We start from the raw sequence: 24,890 nt of genomic DNA, 5'->3' as shown, positions 1-24,890 counted from the left end.
TTTGTACATCCAGTTATGCCTTCAGATACTTAGAATTGGTGCTACCTCTTTCATATTGGATGTATTATTATGCTATTGCTTAGACACTGACAAGATATGGAATAACTTAATATTCGTTTTATTGAACAAACTATAGTTATATGAAACTGTGTTTTAAATAATGACAAATGGAACAAGTCCATAGGGCACTTATTCAAATTAACACTGATATTATGGATTTAGCCGTAGGCCCTGGGACATACCAAATATCCACACCAGAAGGTGATGCATTTTAAGCATTAATTACAAATAAAATTAAAATTAAAAATGCACATTTCTGTTGTAAAATTAATGCACATATTATTACATCCATTTTCCCTTTCCCCACACAGCCCAAACTGTCCAGACAACACTGGATGAGTACACAGCAGCCAGCATCACTGTGTTCACTCAGTATGTGATCTTAAATTACATTTATTGCTGCCATCCTATTTCATTCATTTGCATGCTGTATCAGGGGTCCAAGAATGCAATCCAAGTTTACCACTGAAAGAAGGAAGCTGAGGGATTTTGTGGCTGCACAACTGTACAATTAAAATTACTAAATCATTTGCCACAGTCACATATGACAGAACAAACTCTCCTATAAAAATAGTATCAAGTATATGACACATCTCACTGAAGATCCAATTGTAGGGGACAGCAGAAATTTAATGTGATTATTCTTGGAACTCTGTTTACCTGAGGCTGGAGTAAAATTGTAAACAAACAGTAACAGAGTTAGTATATTCAGTTTTGGGTTAATAAGGCAGCCTGTACAAAGAGCAGTGCAGTACCCTTAGGTGGTGGCTCATGTGAACAGAAGACGAAAGGGAGAAAGCGCCTAGCTTTCTTTACTTTATGCTGACAGTGACTGACTCCTTTACAAAGAAGCAAGAAAAGGAAAGAGAAAAACAGAAACAAATTATTTGGAAACAAAAGAAAACAGAAACTTAAGAGCACTCCTGTAAGTGTGAATGTAAAAGCAAAAGATTTATATTACAATTCTACATTGCAAGATGTATATTTGAATCTAAAACTATAAACTATATTTACTATTTTACGGTGGATTCCTCACCTTAGAAATAAATTATTTATTCTTTTTGTTTCACTTTTGCTAAAGTGATTTATGGCAGAATCTATTAAAAAGTCAACATTTGCCAATCATTATCAAGCACATGAAAAACTGGCTCTCTGATATTTAATTAAATTTATTAAATCCGCATCATAAGCTCTGCTATGATGTGGTAACTGTTGGCAAATTCTAACTTTTTAATGGCAGCCACTCTTCTAATAAGGACAGAATCAGTTTCTTGGAATCTTACAAGAAGATGATCAAACAAAAACAAACATTTCACACAACACAGATACATCAAACATGAAAAACACTCACCCCAAAACAACACTGGAATGTATTTTCCTGTGAAATCAATTATTGGAGTGATCCCCCTCTATGAAGTCAGACCCGGCATATCTCGGGTCTGTGAGGAAACCCCCTCTGATTACCCTTACTTATTCTCCCATCTCCTGAGGAGGAGAAACCAATCAGACCTGCTGCATATGGCTAGAGGAGCTCTTTTCCTCTCCTTAGGAGTTAATAGAAGTTTTGAGGAGCGGATGGGAAGAGGGAGGCGCCAGTACCATTATCACAAAGGGGAACTCAAAAAAGGAGGAATCCCAGCAGCTCGGGATTGCTCTGCTCCCCCCGCCCCCTTCTTGTAATGAGTTGGTTCCTCTCAGCTGCTCCCTCCATGCTTCCCCTTGCCTCTCCCTCAGCAACTCTAAGCATGGGAAACAAGATGGGAAGATCAAGAACACGTGCCAGTGCTATATCCCCCAGACTTGGGGACAGAGCTGTGAGGAAAAAGAACCTAGAGAGGTGGAGGAACAGCACAGGTGTGCCAATCACGGGGCAGATAATGTGGGCCAGAGGTACAAAAATGATGTGGAGCTGAGGAGCACAGAATTAATTGATGAGGCAGATATGGGGCTAGGCTGAGGTGGGAGGGCATAGAATTAACCGGAGTTTGTGATTTTCGTCAGCGAGCATCCACACTATCAGAAACACTTCATACAAATTTGCGTGATTTTATGCAAATTTTTAGTCACATAATGTTGGCAGGTTTATCGGGTGCAAAATTATTTGTTGTATAATGTCCATCACTGGCATCTGGATGCCTCATGTTCAGTTTTAAACCCACAAATTGAATGGGTGACTCAAAATTATACACAACCTACTTTTTGCTGAGATGGTAATTAATTAAAAAAATGGAACAAGCTGGTAAGCCTTATATTGTACCCTGAAGAATAACAATAAAAATACCATTATAACAAGCCTGAAAGAGTAATTATAAACAAATGCAAATACCATGTCATCTTCTAATATTTATCTTTCAATAAAAACAGGCAAAACAATCATCTTCAATATTTTTAACTCATGGAGAGTTAAGGAAAGGGTAGATTACGGACTAAATTAGCATGATATCAGTATTATATATGGCATACAAGATATTAGAGATGAAGGGGAAATCACCTTTTTAAAAACATACAACAGTCTTCAACTATTCACAGTCTAGGGGAGTTTGCATCTAAGTCATCAATATGAACAATCAGAATTAACTAACATTCATTATAAAATATTAAATGTGCTAAAGGAAAAGTAATCCTATTAGTATTTTTTTAAGTGAATCATAAAAAGGTAGAGGAATGCAAAGGCCTGTGGCTGAAACTGAAGAACACATATGCAGTAGCCAGAGGCAATGCAAGATATGTAGGAGGTGGAGAGAGAGTTCAACCCTTGGCCTCTCTGCTGAGATTGTAGACAATTCAGCTAGTTGTGATGGTGGTTTTAATATGTGAACATCTGTTCACTAGGAACTTGAGTGAAACCACCATTCTGTTTCACATAAACTATGAAACAGTAATCAGATGGAAAAGGCTTTCAATTACCACCACCCTGGTCCGGATTTAAACTGGTGACTTGGGAAGAAAGAAACTTAATCCATTACTTGCTTACTGTATATAAATTACTGCAATTCAAAGCTTTGCCTTTATGATCAGGTATCAAATTAAAACTGGTGAAAGATTAAAGGTTTATTTTGTGGGTTTTCATTTGGTCATTTTGTTTTTATGTTCTAACTACTTTCAGGAACTTACACAACACTTGGAGCTATTCCCAGTATTCCACATCAACTTCCAACCATCTAAGCTGACACTTCTATGCATTCTTAGCTTTTATCTGAGTGCACATAAAGCTTCTACGTCTGGGTGAAAGCAGAATTGAGTGCTTTCTCTGTTTAGATAAGAGCAGCTCACTAAAATTAACTCATTGAAAGTATATGCCATTTATCATGGAATAAACCATTTTATTTTTAAACTTTTTCAGCAATATGAAATTTATATAAGCAATGTACTTAATAAATACATTTGTCAAAAGAATAAAGAAATCCAAACAAAAAATCCAAACACTTCTAGGCATAAACTGCAACATTACTACAAGCAGTGCAAAATGTGACCATTCAGATGAGGGATGTAAGCCCACTGCAACAAAGAGAGTGATGGAATGGGGAGGAGCAGAGGGGGGAGACAAGAGCAGAAAGAAAGGATTCTTTCACAAGTAATTTGGATCATGAAATCTATGAAATACTATTTAAAAGTCACATTTTGCATTACAATGCTATAATTTCATCACAGGTTTCTGCTGATTAGGCAAACCACTGAAAGTTCATTCTTGTGGTCTAACCAGGACTTCAAGAAAATGTTATATTCCACAGATAACTATTCCAAAGGACCCTAGAAAGAACAAGAAGGAAGAGGATATTCCTGATTTACAGGAGTATGGTACAACTTCATCTGTGATCAAGATGCTATCAGAGTATTCTTGCCAATCTACTTTTCCTGTATCTCTTACTCTAGTTAATCCTCAGATCTCCCTGTTCTCTCTCTCTTCTTGTCCTCCCTTCTTTCCCAATTCACCCTCTTGGCCATTCTCCTCTTTGCCACTCCTACAGACAAACATGCATGCATGGTTCTTCAGGCAGTTCCAGTGTCTAGTGCTAATAGTGCTAACACTGAGCCAGCTGGATTTGTATACAATGGAGAGCATTGAAAAATCAAGAATGATGCCTACTAGTAGTACTTAGAGAATTCACTGCACTGCAACATAGTTTGTGTGCAAGAAGGCTAATATAACCTTTTTAATATGAGATCGAAAGATACTGCACATTAGCAGCAGACAGAAAATCTCAAAGTGTTGGTGTCTAAATCCTCTTGGGAAAAGATCCTAATGGAGACAAGCAGCTGAAAATACCAGTAGTTAAGAATGTTTTTGTCTAGCTTTTCCCTCTCAATTTGAGTAAGACCAAACTAAAGCTCTTGGTGTATTTTGTTCTGAATTTCCTATCTGATCATTTCTCCTCTCATATAGATGGATAGATGTGTATTTAACAATATATATGTTGAAACACTGCTTGTGATTAAATAGTTATACCTGTGCTAATGTTTCTATTTGACTAGAAATCTATCATTTTTCCTTTCTAGAAAAAGAGGATGGTGGGATATGTTTGTAAAGCTTCCAAATACAATGTTGTTTCTTTTCAGTGTCCACCTATTATTCTTGACTACATGGATGATTGGAGCTAAGTTTTGGGGATGACCCATAAGGAGCTTTAGGGATTTTCTTCACTTTTTTATAAGACCCTTAGTTTTCAACATTTATGTGGCATTCACTGGCAAAGACTTTGTTATGTCTTTACTATTCAATAGTAATTACAGTTCTGTGGAGCCAGTATACTTCACATTACTATAGCTATAATTTAGTATACAGGGATTTCACACCCACCCTTGGAAGCCTATTCCAGGGTTAGCTACCCTTATAAATAGGAAGTTTTTCTGAATATCTAACCTAAATCTCTCTTACTGCAGATTAAGCCCATTACTTCTCCTAACGCCGGTGGACATAGAGAACAAGTGATCACATGCCTCTTTGCAGCAGCCCTTATCACATTTGAAGACTATCAGATCCCTCCTCAGACTTCTTTTCTCAAGACTAAACACACACAGTTTTTTAACCTTTCCTCACAGGTCAAGTTTTCTAAACATTTTATCATTTTTGTTGCTCTCCTCTGGACTCCCTCCAATTTGTCTACATCTTTCTTTAAGCGTGCCGCCCAGTACTCCAGCTGAGGCCTCACCGATGCCAAGTAGAGCAGGACAGTTACCTTCCATGTCTTACAGAGGATACTCCTGTTAATACATTCCAGAATATTTGCCTTTTTTACAACTGCATCACATGGCTCATACTCAATTTGTGATCCACTGTAACCCCTAATCCTTTTCAGAAATACTACCACCTAGCCAGTTATTCCTCATTTTGTAGTCGTGTATATGATTTTTCTTTCCTAAGTCAAGTACTTCACACCTGTCTTTATTGACTTTTATCTTATTGATTTCAAACCAATTCTCCAATTTGTGAATGCTAATCCTGTCCTCCAAAGTGCTTACAACGCCTCCCATCTTGGTGTCACCCACAAATTTTTAAGCACACTCTCCATTTCATTTTCCAAGTCATTAATACAAATATTGAATAGTACTGGACCCAGGACTGACCCTGCAAGACTGCACTAGATATGTCCTCCCAGTTTGACAGCAAACCATTGATAACTCCTCTTTGAGCACAGTATTTCTACCACTTGTGGACCCAATTTATAGTAATTTCATCTAGTGCACATTACCCTAGTTTGCTTATGAAAATGTCATGTGGGACTGTGTCAAAAGCCTTACTGAAATAAGATATATCACATCTTCTCCTTCACCCACCAAGCCAATAACCCTGTCAAAGAAAGAAATTACGCTGGTTTGGTATGAATTTGTTTTGACAAATCCATGCTAGCTATTCCTTATAACCCTATTATCCTGTAGTTGCTTACAAACTGATTGTGTAATAATTTGTTCCAATATCTTTCCAGGTGTCTAAGTTAGGCTGACTGGTCTGTAATTCCTCAGGTCCTTTTTATTCCCCTTTTTAAAGATATTTACTACGTTTGCCCTTTTCCAGTCCTCTGGGACCTCACCTGTCCTCCATGAGTTGTCTAAGATAATTCCTAACGTTTCCAAGATTGATTGTTGCTGGTTCTTTAAGTACCTTAGGATGAATTTCATCAAGCCTTGCCAACTTGATTACATCTAACTTATCAAATGTTTTCTTTACCTTGTTTTTTCCCTATTTTGGCTTGCGTTCCTTCCCCCTTGTTGTTAATATTAATTATGTTAAGCATCTGTTCACAATTAACCTTTTTAGTGAAGACTGAAGCAAAACAGGGATTAAACACTTCATCATTCTTGCTGTAATCAGTTATTAGCTCTCCTTCCCCTCTAAGTTCAAGACCTACATTTTCCTTTGTCTTTCTCTTGCTTCTAATGTATTTAAAGAACCTCTTCTTATTGCCTTTTATGTCCTTTGCTAGGTGTAACTCATTTTGTGTCTTAGCCTTTAGAAGAATTAAGCTCTTGAAAAACATTCTGGTTAAAGAACTTTCTGTTTTGGAAGGCAGACATAAATCTACAGAATCTAAAACAGTGTATAGGAAAAGAACTGAGAAAAGAGGGAGGATTAACCTGTTACAAACTGGTAAGGTGGAACAAATACTTAGATATATTGAATATTATGATACAGGCAATAAAGCTAGTAGGCTTTTAGCCAGAAAGTTACAAAATAAAAAGGATTTGATTAGAAATAAATAGGGAGATTTAGTAACTGCCATCAAACAGATCTCTGAAATATTTGCTAACTTTTTCCATACTTTGTATGCTTCAGAGCAACCAAATCCTGAACTTATAAACAGATTTTTGAGAAGAGTGAAACCACCTCAGTTCTCAGAGGAAGATGTGGCAGCTCTTGATAGGCAAACTGCTGTAGAGGAAGTTAAAGTTATAATTAAGAATTTAAAATCTAATCAGGCTCCTGGTCCCAATGGGTTTTCTGGGAAGTATTATAGAGCTCTAAAGCAGGAGTTGGTCCCTACTTTAACTGACTTGTTTAATGGCATAAAGCAGGGAAATGAGACTCTGGATTCATGTAAAGATGCAAACGTTCTTTCCTAAAGAAGGAAAAGATCTTACCAATTGTACAACCCTATTTCTTTAATTAATGTGAATACTAAAATTCATGCCAAGGTGCTAACAAACAGATTGAGTCTCATCTTGCCGAAATATATTCGCCTGCTCAATATGGGTTCGTTGCTGGCATCTATGTGATAAATATCAGAAGAAGTGTGCATTTTCTCTACAATATTAATTCTAGTAATTCTTCCTGTGTGCTGCTTTCTTTGGATGCTGAGAAAGCCTTTAACAGGCTGAAGTTGGGAGTACCTCAGACAAATTTGGGTAAGATTTGGTTTTGGAAATTAGTTTTCTATGGGCATATTGGCTCTATACAATCATCTCTGAGATCTGCTTTAGTTAATGGTCATCAATCTCCTTCTTTTAATTTTTCTAGGGGTATGAGTCAGGGTTTGCTTTGGCAATGGTGCCATTTGCAATATGCGTGAGAAACAGCCCCTTTGGTTATGGGCATCAAAGCGTTTTCTGGATTAGAACACAAAATACATTTGTATGTTGACAACGTCATGTTATATTTGCAGGATCCAGAGCCTGATTAAAAATTACAGAACAATTGACTTGGGAATCTGGAGAGAGATCAGGTTTCAAAATAAATTATGATAAACTTGAAATTTTAAGAATTAATATTCCTGAAAGGATCAAAACAGTTGTCAGCTACATACATTTAAATGGGTAAAGGAATCTTTAAAATATTTAGAAATGAATATTGTGGAGAAAAATAGAACGCTTTTTAAGGAAAATTACCCTCCACTGTGGAATAAAATAATAAAAGACTTTGAGGAATGGAACAAATATTAAATTTCTTGGCTAAGTCGTACAGCCTTCGTAAATATGAATTTCTGACCAAAGTTATTTTTGTTTCAGTGTATCCCTATTGGTATCCCTGATATGACATTAAAAACATGGCATGATGTGCTATTAAAATTCATTTGGAAACATAAAAGACAAAGGGTGAATTCTAATGTTCTCTGTATGGCTACAAAATGGAGTGGACTAGCTTTCCGTCTCAGTTAAAAGATGTGATCAACTCGGTTCAGATTAGACCATCCAAACACTGGATAAAATCTGAACAAGAATGGAGCCAAAATACAGCTATTCATCATGATTGTTCAGTTAAAAATAAAGGTAGGGCACCAAAAATAAAAAATAACCATTCATCCAGATCACCAAGCAGCTTTGAAAATTCCTGTCACCAAGGCCCTCTCTGTTAGTTACTTTAATTAATAATCAGCAATTTATCTCTAGCAAATACCAAAGCGTCTATTCATTGTGGGTAAGAGCTGACATTATTCAATTTGGTTGGACAGATGTTCTTGGGTCCTGATTTGAAGCTATACCAAGAGTTATGTAATCATATAAATAATATAAACATCCCATATTTTAAACATGCATAAGTCAAATGTTTTATTGTGAAATCTGGATACAAGGATGTCTATTTAGACATTAACCACATCTGACGAGCTGATCCAGGAGCAAGTTGGAACAAAAGGTTTAATTTCTAAGATACATATAATTTTGATTGAAAAGGATGATTATAAGAAAACAACCCAGATGAAAAGGTGGGAGAGGGATTTGGACAAAGAAATTGATCTGGATGAGTGGATCTCTATATGAGAAAGGGAATATATATCTTCAATTTGCATATAACCATAAAGAATTTTTTTATAAATTACTGATTCATTTTATGTCAGCTTCCAAGTGATCCCTTGACCTGCTTACATAATGTGCCAGTTTAGGATCTATATTTTAAACAGAATGACAATTTCTTTTATTGTTAGCAGCAAAACTTTGTATTTCACATTATTAGAAAAATCTGACTTTTCCTCTTATGGAATTGTGGCATAGTAAAATATAGACTGTTCTTGTAACAAAAAGGCTTTCACATTCAGTATGTGCACAAGAGAATTGCCAAAAAGGATAGGTATTTAGAAAGTTGGTCACCCTTCTTGTGTACTCAGAGCAGGAGGGCTCCCCAGCCAGCACACCAGAATCTTTAGCTAGGTTCTCCCAATATTAGCCTGATTCTGAATAAGTAATATACGTGTAGTATGTTGACTTTTTATTGTACCTTTGCTTTAATGTTTTGAAAAACAATTACATTTTGAGAACTATCAGCTACCCAGCTTTTAATCCATTTAATGTGTGCCATGTTCATTTTATATTGTTATAGTTTTTTAATTAAAATGTTGTGTGGTACCACAGCACAACAATGGTACCACAGCCTTACAGAAGTCTATTACATCAACACCATTATCTTCATCAACTAAACTTGCAATCTCATCAAAAAAAGATATCAATTTAGTTTGACAAGATCTATTATAAACCCATGTTGATGGGTTTTTTGATGGGTTGAGGCATTATTACCCTCCTTTAATTCTTTATTAACTGAATGCCACATCAGACACACAGTTATCTTGCCTGGGATCAAAGCCAGACCTATAATGACCCACATCATTCTGTTTATCTTTTTAAAATATTGGCACATTAGCTTTCTTCCAGTCTTCTGAAACTTACCCAGTGTCCCAAGATTTATTGAAAAATGAATCTTAACAATCCTGCAAGCTCCCCAGACAGCCCTTTTAAAACGATTGGATGCAAGTTATACAGACCTGCTGTCTAACATTTAGTAGCTGCTGTTTAACATTCTACTCAGATACTAGTGGAACAGAAAGAATGTTATCATCATCATTGATATGACATCATCATTCTTCCCCCCCCCCCCAATACAAAACAGATGTATTTATTGGACACTTCGACTTTTCTGCATTATTATTGATAATTCTACCATTTCCATCTAGCAATCCACCAATACCACTACAGTAACTCCTCACTTAAAGTCATCCCAGTTAACACTGTTTCATTGTTACGCTGCTGATCAATTAGAGATCATGCTTGTTTAAAGTTGGTTAATGCTCCCTTATAACGTTGTTTGGCCGCCACCTGCTTTGTCCACTGCTTGCAGGAAGAGCAACCTGTTGCAGCTAGCTGGTGGGGGCTTGGAACCAGGGTGGACCAGCAGCCACCCTATCAGCTCCCCACTCCCGTAAGTTCCCTGTGCGGCAGCCACCCAGCAGGATATCAATTGCCCGCAGTTCAGCTGTCCCTCCCTCCTGCTTGCTGTGCAAGGGGGGAGGAGGGGTGCTAATGTCAGGGTGCCCCCCTCCCCCCACTTACCCCATCTCCATAGAGCAGGGGAGGGACACGGGAGGGAACTTTTTGGCAGCAGCGGCTGTCTCAACTTGCTGATCTTCTTAAAAAGGCAACGTCACACAGGGAGTGTGTCTCCATCTGCCATGCTGTCTCCCTTCCCTCCATTTGTGCTGCCTTGTAGAGTGTGAGGCTACATTAACAACGTGTTAACCCTTGAGGGTTCAGCCGAGTGCTAGTTAAGAACATAAGAACGGCCATACTGGGTCAGACCAAAGGTCCATCAAGCCCAGTATCCTGTCTTCTGACAGTGGCCAATGGCACGTGCCCCAAAGGGAATGAATAGACAGGGCATGGATCACTTGATGATAACCTGTCACCCAATCCCAGCTTCTGGCAAACAGAGGCTAGGGACACCATTCCTGCCCATCCTGGCTAATAGCCATTGATGGACCTATCTTCCATGAATCTATCTAGCTCCCTTTTGAACCCCGTTATAGTACTGGCCTTCACAACACCCTCTGGCAAGGAGTTCCAGAGGTTGACAGTGCGTTGTGTGAAAACATACTTTCTTGTGTTTGTTTTAAACCTGCTGCCCATTAATTTCATTTGGTGGCCCCTAGTTCCTATATTATGGGAACAAGTAAATAACTTTTCCTTATTCACTTTCTCCACACCACTCATAATTTTATATACCTCTATCATATCCCTCTTAGTCTCCTCTTTTCCAAGCTGAAAAGTCCTAGCCTCTTTAATCTCTCCTCATATGGGACCCGTTCCAAACCCCTAATCATTTTAGTTGCCCTTCTCTGAACCTTTTCTAATGCCAGTATATCTTTTTTGAGATGAGGAGACCACATCTGTACGCCATATACAAGATGTGGGTGTACCATGGATTTATATAAGGGCAATAAGATATTCTCCATCTTATTCTCTATCCCTTTTTTAATGATTCCTAACATCCTGTTTGCTTTTTTGACTGCTGCTGCACACTGTGAGGACGTCTTCAGAGAACTATCCACAATGACTCCGAGATCTCTTTCCTGATTAGTTGTAACTAAATTAGCCTCCATCATATTGTATGTATAGTTGGGGTTATTTTTTCCAATGTGAAAACTGCAATCTACTGGGGCAATATACTGAATTTCAAGGTGCCTATAAATATTTAAATATTTGTACTGAATGAATGCCATACTTGTAAATCAATAGTAACGCCTCAGTGTGTGTATGTAAATACACCCATACACATAACATGTACACACACAAGTTGGACAGGTATTTGGTAGAAAAAATATCCTAAAGCAGGAAAATAAAATGACAGGCAAGACAGGAAAAAGGACAGGAACCCCCATCCCCAACACAACCTAACAATCAGTCTCATATACACAAGTACACCCTGGTCAAGTCAAAGGAAATTATGTCCATGTACTTATGAGAAGAATTTGGCCAACTGAAAGAAAACAGCATGATCCGTCACCACATGGCTCCAGTTTTATGCTAGTGTAACTTCAATGGAATAACACAGTGGTAAATCAGATCCTGGTTTTAAAATATAATATTAAGGTTATGACACAAACCAACAAAGCCAAGGAAGTTTGCTTTTCATAGTTGATGCCTATCTTTAATTCATCTCTCATTTCTCAAGAGATATCAACTGCAAACAGAGACTAGTGACTTGTTGAAGGCCACATAGGGAGCCAACATCAGAACAAGGATTAGGCTCTTTTTTTAATCACAGGAATGTTTCATTAGGTTATTAAGCATGGTATTTTCAGGTAATTCTGAAACTAAAAAAACTAATATGAATTGTTTTACCAAACATAGCTACAAGTGCACAGAAGAAACACTTAAGGCTTCACAATTCTCCACTGAAATAATTCTGTTACCAAGCACATTCATTTTGAAGTGACCTGATAAAATGCATCTGTCAGAAAGTCAAGCTTTTTAAGCTGTGGGCAAAAACCACCTTTTCTCCCAATTACAGTTTAATAATTCTGTGGGAATGTAAGTCTTACACAAGAAACTCTTTCAGACTTGAGCAGAAGACATACTTTCATTTTGGGCACAGGGGTCACAAGACAGAGAGTGCACTGTGCTTTGCCAGCAATTATTAAATCTAAATAAAATCTTGTTTGTCCTTCACCCTGAGCTCTTAACATTGCTTGTAAATAGCCTCATTATTAAAAGCAGTTTTTTATTTTAGGTGCCGTAATACTGAAATTAACTTAGCTTGTGACATCTTTTCCTACACTGGGTATCAAAATATCAACATTTGATTGGCTTCATTTTGACCTACAGTAAGCAACTGAAAATACCCAGAGTTTGTTTCTTTTATACAAATGAAATCTTTTTTTTTTTTAAACACATGCTAAAATCTACTGAACTAAAATGATTCAACCCCCTCACAGTGAATTTTCTTTCGATAGCCCTTCTTTCATTAAGATGTAGAAAAGAAATTCAAAGTTCTGAATAACATTGCTGAAGTTTTAGAGGCAGATCCTCAGCTGGTGTGAACTATCATGGCTCCATGGACTTCAGAGGCACTATGACAATTTACACCAGCTGAGGTTCCACCCCTTAATTAGCACAGTAGGACAGAACTGCAGTGAAACAGTATATACTGACCTCCTGGGAGTTCAGTCACAATATGTAATTTAAGGGACTAAAATTATCTTATTATAAATCTAACTATGACTTTACAGCAACAACTAGTAAATTATCTTGGGGGTCACTACAGACAGGTGCTGAGCACTTTCAATTTCCACAGATCACAGTATATTTCTCAAAGAAAGCCATTCATCTTACCATTAAAGGGAAATGCCCTATGATTTCAGAAATTAAACTACTTGACACCAATTCGGTTTAATCTGCTTGCATTTTGTACTTCATTCTAGACTGAAACATAAAATCATGCGTTCGGTCACACATCAATTTTCCCCTCTAAATAGACACATATTAATACGAAAAGTTAAGACTCTAGGAATTATTTTGGGGAAGTTCTATGTCCCATGTTCGACAGGAGGTCAGACTAGATGATTCCAATGGTTCCTTCTGGCCTTGGAATCTGTGAATCAATGAACACTGCAAAAGCTGTATTTCATTATGGAAGAAGTTCACCACTACAGCATATGGCCAGCTGCTCAATCACTTAAATTTTACCTCAGAGTCCTATTTTGAGGGTTTAAATGAGATCCTTAATGGTCTTTTGCTCACACTCTGCAAAGGGTGAATTTCCTCTTACATGTCCATCTTCCAGCCAGTAACAGTTCCATGCAACATTCCCTCCTTGCACACACATTTTTCTACCCAGGAATAGTGTGTGGGATGTGGATGTGAGTGGCCATTCCTGATCAAGAAGTTTCCACACTAAAAAGCATGGACCATGCTCAATGGTCTCAAAGCTCCAATCCTGGGATGCCACGATCTCTAGCTCCACTTATATAGTGCCTGTGGAATAGTCCCTATGAGAGATTTGAACAGCTAGGACTAGGAGATTTCTTGCCTATGGATTTCCTAGCATTAACAAGGCACAAAAAATGGCCAGAGGTTGGCCACAAGGAGATAAAAGTATGGTAATTAATACTCCTAGTCATACTCATATAAAGGGTGAATAAGGTACATAGATTTAGAAGAAATATATTTAAAACCGGCATAAGCAAACTGAAGATGCATTAATTTAATTTCTGTGAAGGGGTTTATATAATATATATAATTGAGCGAATTAATTATTATTTTTGGAAGTAGCGTATGTCTTTTCTAAAGCTAATATTTGCTCTTCAGAAACAAATTGCTGGCCAAGACAAATTCCTGTAGACTAGACTAGACCATTTGCTAAGAAAGACTTCAAGCAGACCAGCCTGCAGTACAGTCAACAAGATTTTAGTGAACTCATGTGTTACTTCTTTTAAATTAGATATATTTATTTATCTTGATACCAAATATACAGTATCAGTTTGCCAGCAGTACAACATGAAACACATTCCCAAATAGGTTCCTCTACATGTGTCTACAAGCCTGCAGTAATGTCCTGTGGAAAGGACATTTTTTATTTTTACATAAATTAAGGAGAAAGGGGATGAAAATTGGGATTATGATGCAGAGTCACTTCTGTGGCTCCATAATGACTAAAACCAAAACAACAACATGGTCACAACTAATCTGTAATCCAGTTGAAGAAAGTACATTAAGTAAAATATGCCTATGTATAGATAAATTTAGTGAGTTGTGACTGAAAAAGATTTAGTATTCATTATTTATATTACAGTAATGTCTAGAGGCCCCAACTGAGACTGGGCCCAATTGTGCTAGGCACTGTACAAACACTTAGTGAGAGACAGTGCCTGCTGCAAAGAGCATTTGATCTAAACAGGCAAGACAGAGGGGAAATGGAAGCACAAAAATGTGAAGTGATGTACCCAAGGTCACACATTTTTTGACTCCCAGCCCCGCCATCTACCAGACCATGCTGCTTCCAACTATGGGTGAGAGGTTTCTGGAACCAACCTGCTCATTCACTTTAGTATGAAAGGAACCTTGTTGCTTAAGGCTAGAAAAATGTCAGGTAACTTTCCAGCTTGCTGTTTTTCATTTTCATGCACTCTATGCCTCTGAACATCTTGGAATGTCAAAATACCATGGAAAAGGTGGCTCTTGCTTTCACTGGGACAAAAACACTTTAGGGAGTGTCAGGTATTTCATGGGAAAGGCTAGAAATCTTGCAGGAACAGTTTAACTTTGTATAGCCAATGGCTTAACATATGCATTTGAACTTGTGGTGCATCCCCAAACCAAATTATGGCAGTGTCTGGTCTTTAGCTATAATCAGTACCTCATTAGCTTGGTAGAGAAATCATTTTTGAAACTGTCCTTCTCAGCTAAGAATGTTAAAACTACAAATATGGCTGTTTGGCAAACTTTTACGTAACTATTTTTTGTTGCATGTCCAGTTCAAATTTTGCTGCCGAGGTTCTAATATTGGGGAAATACTAAACAAAGAATAGCAATGTCAATGAAAACAACCAGCCGAGTTCTGAATTTATGCTTCCAAGCTATTAAGTGCATGAAGGAGGGTACAGCTGTCAGATAGCTATAAAGGCCTGTCTTATTTGAAACCTCTGGATGTAAGCATTAAAATGTCATCAGGGAAAAGCTCTTATTCTTCAACTCACTATGGCATCATCCACAGATGGTTTTGCACTGGATGCTGTCAGCTGTCAGCCACTGCTGATCTGCAACTCTGGTGTTAACTGAGCATTATGCACATCTGTTGCTTTCATTGTTCAGTACCATATATCAGATACAGATTTCAACAAGAGTGCCACTTGTATGTGTCAACATGAAACATTACTTCATCTGAAACAAATTGATACATTCAGGGAGCACAGGAGGCTCTCAAAGAGAACATCTCCCGAGGAAAAATATGTCCAAAGTACCATATACTTACATTCTAACAATCTATGTCTATGGTATAAATTCAGTGTAATATAATCTGTGCCGAGCTTGACAGAGGACACATAACATGACTTTATTTTGGGTAAACAAAGGTCAGAAAGTATGGGATAGTCTTTCACGTCACCTTATAGGAAAGAGTTCCTCCCCCCCAACCTCCAAATGAGTAATAAGCAGGGTTGCATGAATCATCTCAGTGTAGTATCAGTTTTCCAGTGGTTTATAACTCAATGTGAAACACACAGGCACAATGTTTTAGTATGGGAGGACCTGAAATACTATAAAATAAAAACAAAATAGTATAAAAATACAAATACTTTCTTAGCCGGCGGGGAGAGAGGGGAGGAAAGAGAAGAGATTTGCTGGTTTAAACTGTTTTGTATTAGTTAGGCCCACCTTTGTTTCTTCAAGTTTACAGAGGCCAATCACTTAGAGAAGTGATTCCCAACAACCGATCCACACACCACTTATGTTTGTGTGTGCACACATGCGCAATGCTCTGCCGTTGGCCTCAGAGCACTGCTTGTCTGTCTCCTGTTCATATCTATATTTAACCCTAAACACCAGACTTATGGGGTTAGAAGATCATAACATCATCATACCAAAACATTTGATCACATTACTACAACAACCTATTTATACAGTGCCATAAGTGTGCATGGTGCTTTAGAGAACAAATCAAAGTTAAGTTTCTGCCCAGAGACATTCACACTAATGCAGATATAATGTAACTGGGGATGGAGAGGCACGTGAGTACAAGGGTTACAATAACAGATTGTAAATGGGCCGGCACCTGTGTCTCGCAAGCACCCCTGGTCGAGTGCCTGCAGTCTCAGTTGTGCTGTATCAGAGTGCCAGCCACCTCTTGTGAGCACCCTCCCTTGGTCGATGATTTCTTTGGTGGGGCTTCAATGACTCAGCCCTCCACCCGAGTCACACACTGTCTGTAGGTGGAACAGAATAACCCCCTCCTGGGGTATACACTCTTTACCCTCTCCCGTCCCTTGAATGGGGCCATACCCCCAGCAGTAGCGCCGGAACTGGGGGGAGGCCAGAGGGGCCGCCTTCTTCCTCTCTCCTCTTCCCCCTGAGGCCCCACCCCCTGTCCAGGAAAGCATGGAGCCCGGCTGGGGAGCCCGGTCTGTTGTGGGAGCCAGGCGGACCCTCCCCCTGCCCATGGTGTGGGGAGGCTGAGAGCAGCTTCCAACCTGAGTCCTGCCCAGCCCAGGGCAGGTGGAGGTGGAGGTGGAGGATCCGCAACTACACCAGCTCACCACAGCTGCTCACACGGCTCTCCCTGATCCAGCTCTGTCCGGGAGGGGGTAAGGGTCCTCAGAGCCACAGCCTGGCCAAGATAAGAGCCGCGCACACAGCTGTAGGGCGCCGTGGACCCTCCATCTGCCCCGGGTGAAGGGCCCGTGGACACCTCTCTGCGGGCCCTCCGCACCGCAGGCAGGTAGAGGGTCTGCTGCGGCTTCCCACAGCTGCCCGTGCAGCTCTTATCATGGCCAGGCTGCAGCTTCAAGGCCCCACCCCGTGGCTGGAGCCAGGTCAGGGAGAGCTGCGTGGGGAGCCTGGGTTCCTCCATCTGCTCTGGGCGGGAGACCCCCCTTCTCCACGGGTGGGTGGGGCTCCCTGGCCCTGCTCTGGCATCTGGCTTGGCTGAGGGCAGGGCCTCCGGGGGAAGAAGAGGGGCGGGGGTAGTCCCTTGGTGGGAAGGGGAGGGGTCTTGGGGAAAAGTAGGGGGGCGGGTGCTGGGCTCTCCGCCCAGGGCAGGTGGAGGGACCCAGGCTCCCCACAGCTCCCAGCACTTTTGGGAAGGCTCCGACACCCTTCACCCCCAGGGCTTCCTCCCTGGAGACACTGTCTTCCTGGAGCCCTCTCTGGGCTCAGTCCTTGCAGCCAGAGGCAGGAAATCCTTCATAGCTCTCCTGGTCCCTGTCTGTGGTCCTGCTGCTCTTCCAGCCAGCCAGGAACACAGTTCTTCCTCCTCGACCTCCAGGCAGCAACTGATTGACTCTTGTCTCTGCTGCTCCTTCTTATATGGCCCCTCCTGGCTGCTCCTGCAGCTCCTTTGATTGGCTTCCCCTGCAGCCAATCTAGGCCACTTGGAGAACTTCTCTTCTGTCCCTCTCTGGGACAGGGTGTGGCAGGACCCTGAGGCCATCCTGTCACACAGATCATGAGTAAAGCTACGTTTTAGTCACGGGTATTTTTAGTAAAAGTCATGGACAGGTCACGGGAAGTAAACAAAAATTCACAGCCAGTGACTTGTCCATGACTTTTACTATATACCCCTAACTAAAACTTGGACAGGGGGCTGTGGGGGCCGGGACCATGCTGCTGCTGGAGAGAGAGGGTGGGCAGCAGCGCGTGGCGCAGGGCCTCTGCTGGTGCTGGGGGGTGGGGTTTGGTGGGGCTGGCAGGGGCTCCCTACCCAACTCCACGTGGCCCTGAAGCTCTTAGGTGGCAGAGGGGTCAGGGGGCTCCACGCACTGCTCCCAGTTCTGCCACAAGCCGTGGCTGCGCAGTTCCCATTGGCCAGGGAGCTGTAAGGTTGGGGCCTGTGGGCGCAGGCAGCGCCTGGGGCCCCCTCGTCCTTCCTAGGAGCTGCAGGGCCATGCCAGTGGGAGTCGGGGAACCCTCCCCCTCCAAGGTAAGTGCCCCCTCTCCCCCCGCACTCCCATGCCCCTAGCCCTGAGCCCCCTCCCACACACCCAAATTCTGCTTCTGGCCCAGGGGCTGCCCGGCTCAGGCAGCCCGTGAGCCAGCACCAACCGCTGCAGAAGTCACAGAGATCACAGAAAGTCATGTAATCCGTGATTTCTGTGACCTCCATGACAGACTCGAAGCCTTAATCATGAAATATGTGCACTTATTGTTAATTTAATTTTTATATATATGATACATATATTGGGTTTTTCATGTTTTTATAACAATACATTAAGAATTGAGGGTGAAATACTCAGAGATGCCAAGGACCTACCACACTTTTACTTGCAATGGCGCTGTGTTTAGGGAGATTAGGTGGAGGAGTCACGTGGGGTGTCTCACTTTAGGGGGTTGTTTAGTTGGTCGGGGAAGGGGCTGCAGCATCCAGGCTTATATGGATCTAGTGCCACCAAACCCTGCTTAGTCGGTACTGAAGGGACAGATGCTGTTATTCAAGTCAATGGGCTGGAATAGTAGCTCTGGTGATGCTGTGTGGCATCCCGGCATTTTGGTATGTGTATGAATTCCATCTCCTTTTCCATGCTTACTTCCCTACACAAAAGTCTGTCTAACTGGGTTTTATGTAGAGGGGGTGTATTTCACCTAGGAGGAGTAATATCAGGCAAAAGCAGAGTTAATATAATGTGATTTAAAAAGGCTAAAGTCTCGAAAAAGCTTTAATCAAAGACACACTAACCAAATGTCATTGTGCCCTTTCTCCCCCTTTCCACATAGTATGAGGAGCATCAACTAGAGCTACAAACTCCACAGCTTCTTCTGTGCATGCCACCAATTTGTGACAAGTTGAAAAATACTATGGCAAGGTTATAGCCCCTCTATACTTAAGACTGCAGCTCAATGTCCATTGTAAACCCCATTTGGTCCCAAAATTGGTACCTATGGCTGTGGCCAACAAATATAACTCTACAGTAATGCATCATAATAATCATATTCTCTTGTGTTGTGAGGCTTCTCTATACCCGGGTATATAACCATTACTAGGAAATACACATCTAAATCCCTGCGCATCAAGATGATGGTGTATCCTGCAGAGGGACTCTCAACTACTTTTACATTTTCCTCTGAGGAAATGTCCACCCCTTCAAAGAGAGCCTATGTAAACATTAAATGCTTTAGATAAATACAGCGGCTCTATCCAAACAGTGAAACTGCTACATGCTGAAGGAATTAGGAATTTATTATTTCCATACTACTATAAAATAATGAATATGTATTTATGTTTTTCCTCACATCCCCCAAAGCTCAGACTAACTTCAGTGACTTTTCAATATCTAAAATATAAATAGTGGTTTGTGCAAAACAGCAGCAACAATAAGCAAGCTAGTAATGATCTCCACTTCTCTCAGAAAACAAATAAAATGACGACTGTGGAGTTTTTATATTGCCTATTTTCCCTTTCATTACAGCTATTACAAATTTCAATTATGATAGTAATTTGTAAATAAACACAGCTAATTAAAAACCATTACAATCTAGCATATTTCTAAACCACTGCAAACTTTAGTACTTAAAATTAGCTTTGCTTTTAAGTTTTCCGACTTTATATTGTATACTTTAAAATAAGGATATAGTTACAACTGATAGGTCTTATAAACAACAGTATGTAGGAAAGCTACAAAAATATGTTTTTCTTTAGAAACTCCACAAGGAAAGAAGCAAAGCTAAGGTCTTAAGAAAATTAGTAGCAATGCAATAAGAAGAGGGCTATATTTACACAAGTGTAAAAAACCATCCAAATATTTGCTAGCTTTATAAACAAACTTATAATCTTAATGGTCCTTACCTGATACAGAGACTGTATGTGACCTTACTCCTTGCTTCTCATTGTTGGCCAGCCTGTAAAATAAAGGTTTAAATCGGTGAATGCTGTACATTCTTCACGGTTGAATAGACTGTGAATTCATTCTAACAGGGAACCTACTGTAATTAGTAGAGCCAATCCATTGCCATAGAGACAAATTTTGAGGGGGAGAAAATTAAAAGAGGAATGTACCATTTTAAGTTTACCTGGGGGAATGTTTTAAGAAGCCCGTTTAAAAAAGCACAGAAATTCATTATGACATAAGCATAGTTCAAGAAAAGCTTGTTTTTAACAAGTTCGACCAAACAAATTTTAATAATACATTTCTAACCAGGATCCGTTTATTTACCCAATTCAATAGTATGTCCACTTATTTAATTACATATTGGAAACTTAAAATGAAAACAGTATTTTAAACGTAGTCAAGTTGACTTATTTGATAACTTGTCCCTTAAATATCCTTTTTTGCAACATACTTTGGGTCAGAAAGACTAGGTAACTACTGTAAGCCAAAATATAATTTAAAGCAGAGTGATGGATTACCTTGGTTTATTCTGCAATTTGTTGCGTATCCTTTTGGCAGAATGAATTGGTTTTTTGTCTAAAATGTGATTTATTTATGTACAACTGAATAAACAGTTTTCAATGATTTTCTATGTCAGGTAAATAACTGTGACTAATTAAAATTGCATTTACCAGTCTACTAAACATCAACAGTAAAAGAAACACTCAGGTTAGCTGTTTCAGTAAATTATTATATTTTATTTTTACAATGGAAGAACAAAAGAATCATGCACTCTTCATTTATGAAACAGAAATCTGATCTGCCAAAGGAAAGCCTTTCCAGATGCAAGATGTGTTGCCTAAAACTTATGAATATTTGACCCAAGAACTGTCTGCAACAGTCATACTAAGAGCATATATAGTACCTGTAATACAACAGCATGGAATGTGCAAAATTACATTTTAACTCACTGTTACCAATAGAAACTCTTCTAGAAAACTGTTATTTCATCACAGAAGGGTTAGCAGCTGAAAAACTTTCAATAAAAAACTAATGCATTTAAAAATTCATTATTTCCTATTTATCCTCTGGATCCATTTTATGTAAAAATATTTTTATTCTAGCATCTCATGCATTAGCCCCTCTGAATAAACATATAGTCCAATTGATTTTACCCTTGTCCTTCCTTTCCTGCAATCTTGTTGCCCCCTTTGTTGCAGCATAACTAATATTAGACAAGCTGCTCCTCAGAGGTGGCCCCCCGACTCTCATGTGGAGATCCAGTAAAATCAATGGGTCTTTACCATGAATAGATGATCATAACGATTAATTGCTGTGCTTCATTTTCATCCAGAAAGACACCTTCTTCTCTTGTAGGAAAGAGATCACTTTGGTTTGCCCATATGTTCAGCTTAATAAATTACAACTGAAATGTACAGACAAGTTCTTACTTCATAGATACTCTGGTTCAGGAAAACACTGAAGCATGTGCTTATTAACGGGGATGCTTTTGTAAACTGGTGCCTTAAACTGTAAATAACATATGCGGCATTGCAGTTCTTGATTTGTAATGAAAGACGCGGCAGGGCTCAAGCAATTTTTTTACTTTCATAACTGACGTGGCAAGCCCAGAGGTGCCGGGGCTCAGAATTGCCATGCCTAGAGGTGCCGGGGCTCAGACTTGGCAGCCCAGGCACAAATTAAGCACTGCAGCATCGTTGTAGTTATGTTGGACCCAGGATATTAGCGAAGCAAAGTGGGTGAGGTAATATCTTTTATTGGACCAACTTCGGTTGGTGAGAAAGACTCTAAAGCTTGTCTCTCTCATCAACAGAAACTAGAGTCCAATAAAAAAATGGTACATAATAGTATTTCTAACCTACAGTCTGCTTTAAAATGTCAGGCTTGCTTTTGGAGAATCATTGATTTTCTCCTAGTGCCAGGGATCAGATATGCAACCATACACTTTATACATCTGTGGGAACAGACATGTAATTTAGGTTGTGATTTTAAGTATTGTTAAAGAAAAAATGTTTTATTGAATCCAATAAGAATAGAAATGTTTTCATGATTTAAAACAGAAACATGGAATTCACAATTGAATCAACAACGGCTCTGATGGATCTGCTAACCAGTATGATAGGAAATAAGGCATCTAGTCCCATGGTAGCTTTCCTCTGGATGCTGATATTGGGCTTCATCATTGCCTTTGTGTTGGCGTTTTCTGTGGGTGCCAATGATGTGGCAAACTCGTTTGGATCTGCAGTGGGGTCGGGTGTGGTGACTCTGCGGCAAGCATGTATGAAAGGCTATTATCCTGAATTGCCTTTCATTGTGTTTTGCACAGTAAATTTAAATCAGCCTTCATTTAGTTCTAGGAGACAGGATATCGCCATTAATTAAAATTATATGGGGGGAAGGGATAGCTCAGTGGTTTGAGCACTGGCCTGCTAAAGCCAAGGTTGTGAGTTTAATCCTTGAGGGGGCAAAATCAATACTTGGTCCTGCTAGTGAAGGCAGGGGGCTGGACTCAATGACCTTTCAAGGTCCCTTCCAGTTCTAGGAGATAGGATATCTCTATTAATTAAATTAAATCCCTTTGAAAATATTTTTTTTGGGGGGATTTAAGTATTTGCTTTTGATGTTTGGAACCCATATCCTGCAACACTGTGTTTATACCGGAGAATCAGAAACTGAAACTGACTTAAGGTATGTCAACACTGTACACTCCTTTCAGCAGCGGCTAGTGTACACGTACTACATCCCACCTAGCACAGATATAAATAGCAGTGTAGCTGGTGAGACACTGCTTACACAAGCAGAGTAAAGACACACATGAACCCTGTGGGTATGTACCCTACATGGCTCTCTGTTCGCCCAAGCTGTGCATCTTCCATTTGCACTGCTATTTTTAGCAATGTAGTATCCTGAAGCTGTTTCCCTGCTGATGGAGGCTTTCCCCATCTCAGGGAGCTGCCAGAACCTTTCTTCACTGCCTCCCCACACTAGAGCCTTTACTCACCACAGTAAAAGAGCCTTTCCCCTTTGCCTCCTCCTGCCAGAGCCTTTCATTTATACATGTAGCTACACACACAGCGTGGACACAACTTGTTTTTTACTGCGCCATGTAGCTACACACACCCTACATGCCATCATTAGTGATGTGTAGTACAGATGTAGCCTTAGCCCTGATCTACACTGGGGGGAGGGCGAAGGAATCAATCTAAGTTACACAACTTCAGCTACGTGAATAACATAGCTGAAGTCGACATACTTAGATCGACTTACCGTGGTGAGTTGACTGCTGATGCTCCCCCGTTGACTCCGCCTGCGCCTCTCGCGGCAGTGGAATACAGGAATCGATGGGAGAGCACTCAAGGGTCGATTTATCCCGTCTAGACTAGATGCGATAAATCGATCCCCGCTGGATCGATTGCTGCCCACCAATCCGGCGGGTAGTGAAGACCTACCCTTAGAGTAGTTTCATTCTCCAAGATGAGTAAAATGTTGACAGGATTTTTCATTATCAAAGGTAGTGTTAGAACACAGGCAAGGACAAACGTAGTTATTTTTATTCTAACAGGCTCCCTCGGTGAATAATTATAATTTGCTAAAAACAGCATTTTTAGGTATCCTTTTTTTTTTGGAAATTTCCAGATTCAAGAGCTGGTACCTGGTTCTGCCTGCAATGGTCTGTGCTGTGCCTTGGCCTGAGACAACTCGCAATAGGTTGACTGGAGTGGGATGCTTTTTCCAGAATGAGCAGCCCGGTATGGTGTCCAGGATCACAACATGGGGGTTGTGGAAGGTTTCCCAGTGAAGACATTAGGGCTTGATACAAAGCCTATGAGTCTTTCCGCTGAGTTCAAGGGGCTTTGGATCACTGCCTAAAATCTTATCTAACTGTGTCCGGGGCAGGATGCATGATTATGGATAGTTCCTTCACGTTTCAGTTTAATCCCGAAAAAAAGTGACGCTGTGGTTGTACATAACTCAATTCATTCTAAACTTGAGCTGTCCTAAAAGTGGATTTTGGTGCATAAGCTTTTCATGCTTAAGACAGGCAGACAGATGACCAAAACAATCCATATGTTAGAGTGGCTTAAGGATAAGGGTCAACAAGCATAAGGTTGACAGGCAGTAATGGGGCTTTGCCCACTTGTTTTTCTAAATATTTTTCCTTGTCTTGTATAAATTGTAGTTCCCAAAAAGTATCCTCACATGCAAAGATGGGCAACCAACTTCAGGATGAGACTGCAGATAGGCTTTGATTTTGGCACATAATTAGTGGTTTAACCTATTGCCAGCCTTGTCTGATGAGCAAGTGGCTAAAAATACCTCTGATCCTGGTTGCTCACCTGGGAGAGAATGACCTAGTGAATGGAGCGGGTTTGTCAGTACGGGTCAAGTGGGTCTTGAAGTTGCTATAGCAGAGTTTCCCCCATACAACAATTGGTGTGTTATGAAATGCAGCCCCAAGGACAAAACAATGCCTAGGAGATGTTAAACACTTGTCTGGAATTGGGTGTAAGTGGAAGGAAAGTGAGTCTCGACACCACTTTGTTTAGAATTTCTAGGTTCTGGTGGCAGAGAGCCCCACCATGTTTTGGACACAGGATG

The 24,890-nt window shown here is 40.1% G+C and overlaps 1 protein-coding gene across 5 annotated transcripts in view; it reads right to left on the bottom strand.

Annotated features, from left to right (window-relative positions):
* The window catches only part of PTK2 (protein tyrosine kinase 2), a 349,972-nt gene that overhangs the window by 89,484 nt on the left and 235,598 nt on the right, over nucleotides 1-24,890 (bottom strand). For all 5 annotated transcript variants that reach the window (XM_054017938.1, XM_054017937.1, XM_054017936.1 and 2 more), the window contains one exon: nucleotides 20,249-20,301. In XM_054017938.1, the coding sequence (XP_053873913.1) occupies nucleotides 20,249-20,301 (53 nt within the window). The remainder of the gene's footprint in view (nucleotides 1-20,248; nucleotides 20,302-24,890) is intronic.

This window comes from Malaclemys terrapin, chromosome 2 (genome assembly GCF_027887155.1).
Source record: "Malaclemys terrapin pileata isolate rMalTer1 chromosome 2, rMalTer1.hap1, whole genome shotgun sequence".
Lineage (NCBI taxonomy): Eukaryota > Metazoa > Chordata > Testudines > Emydidae > Malaclemys > Malaclemys terrapin.
Note: the sequence above shows the minus strand (reverse complement) of the source record. Positions and strands in the feature narration are given on the sequence as shown.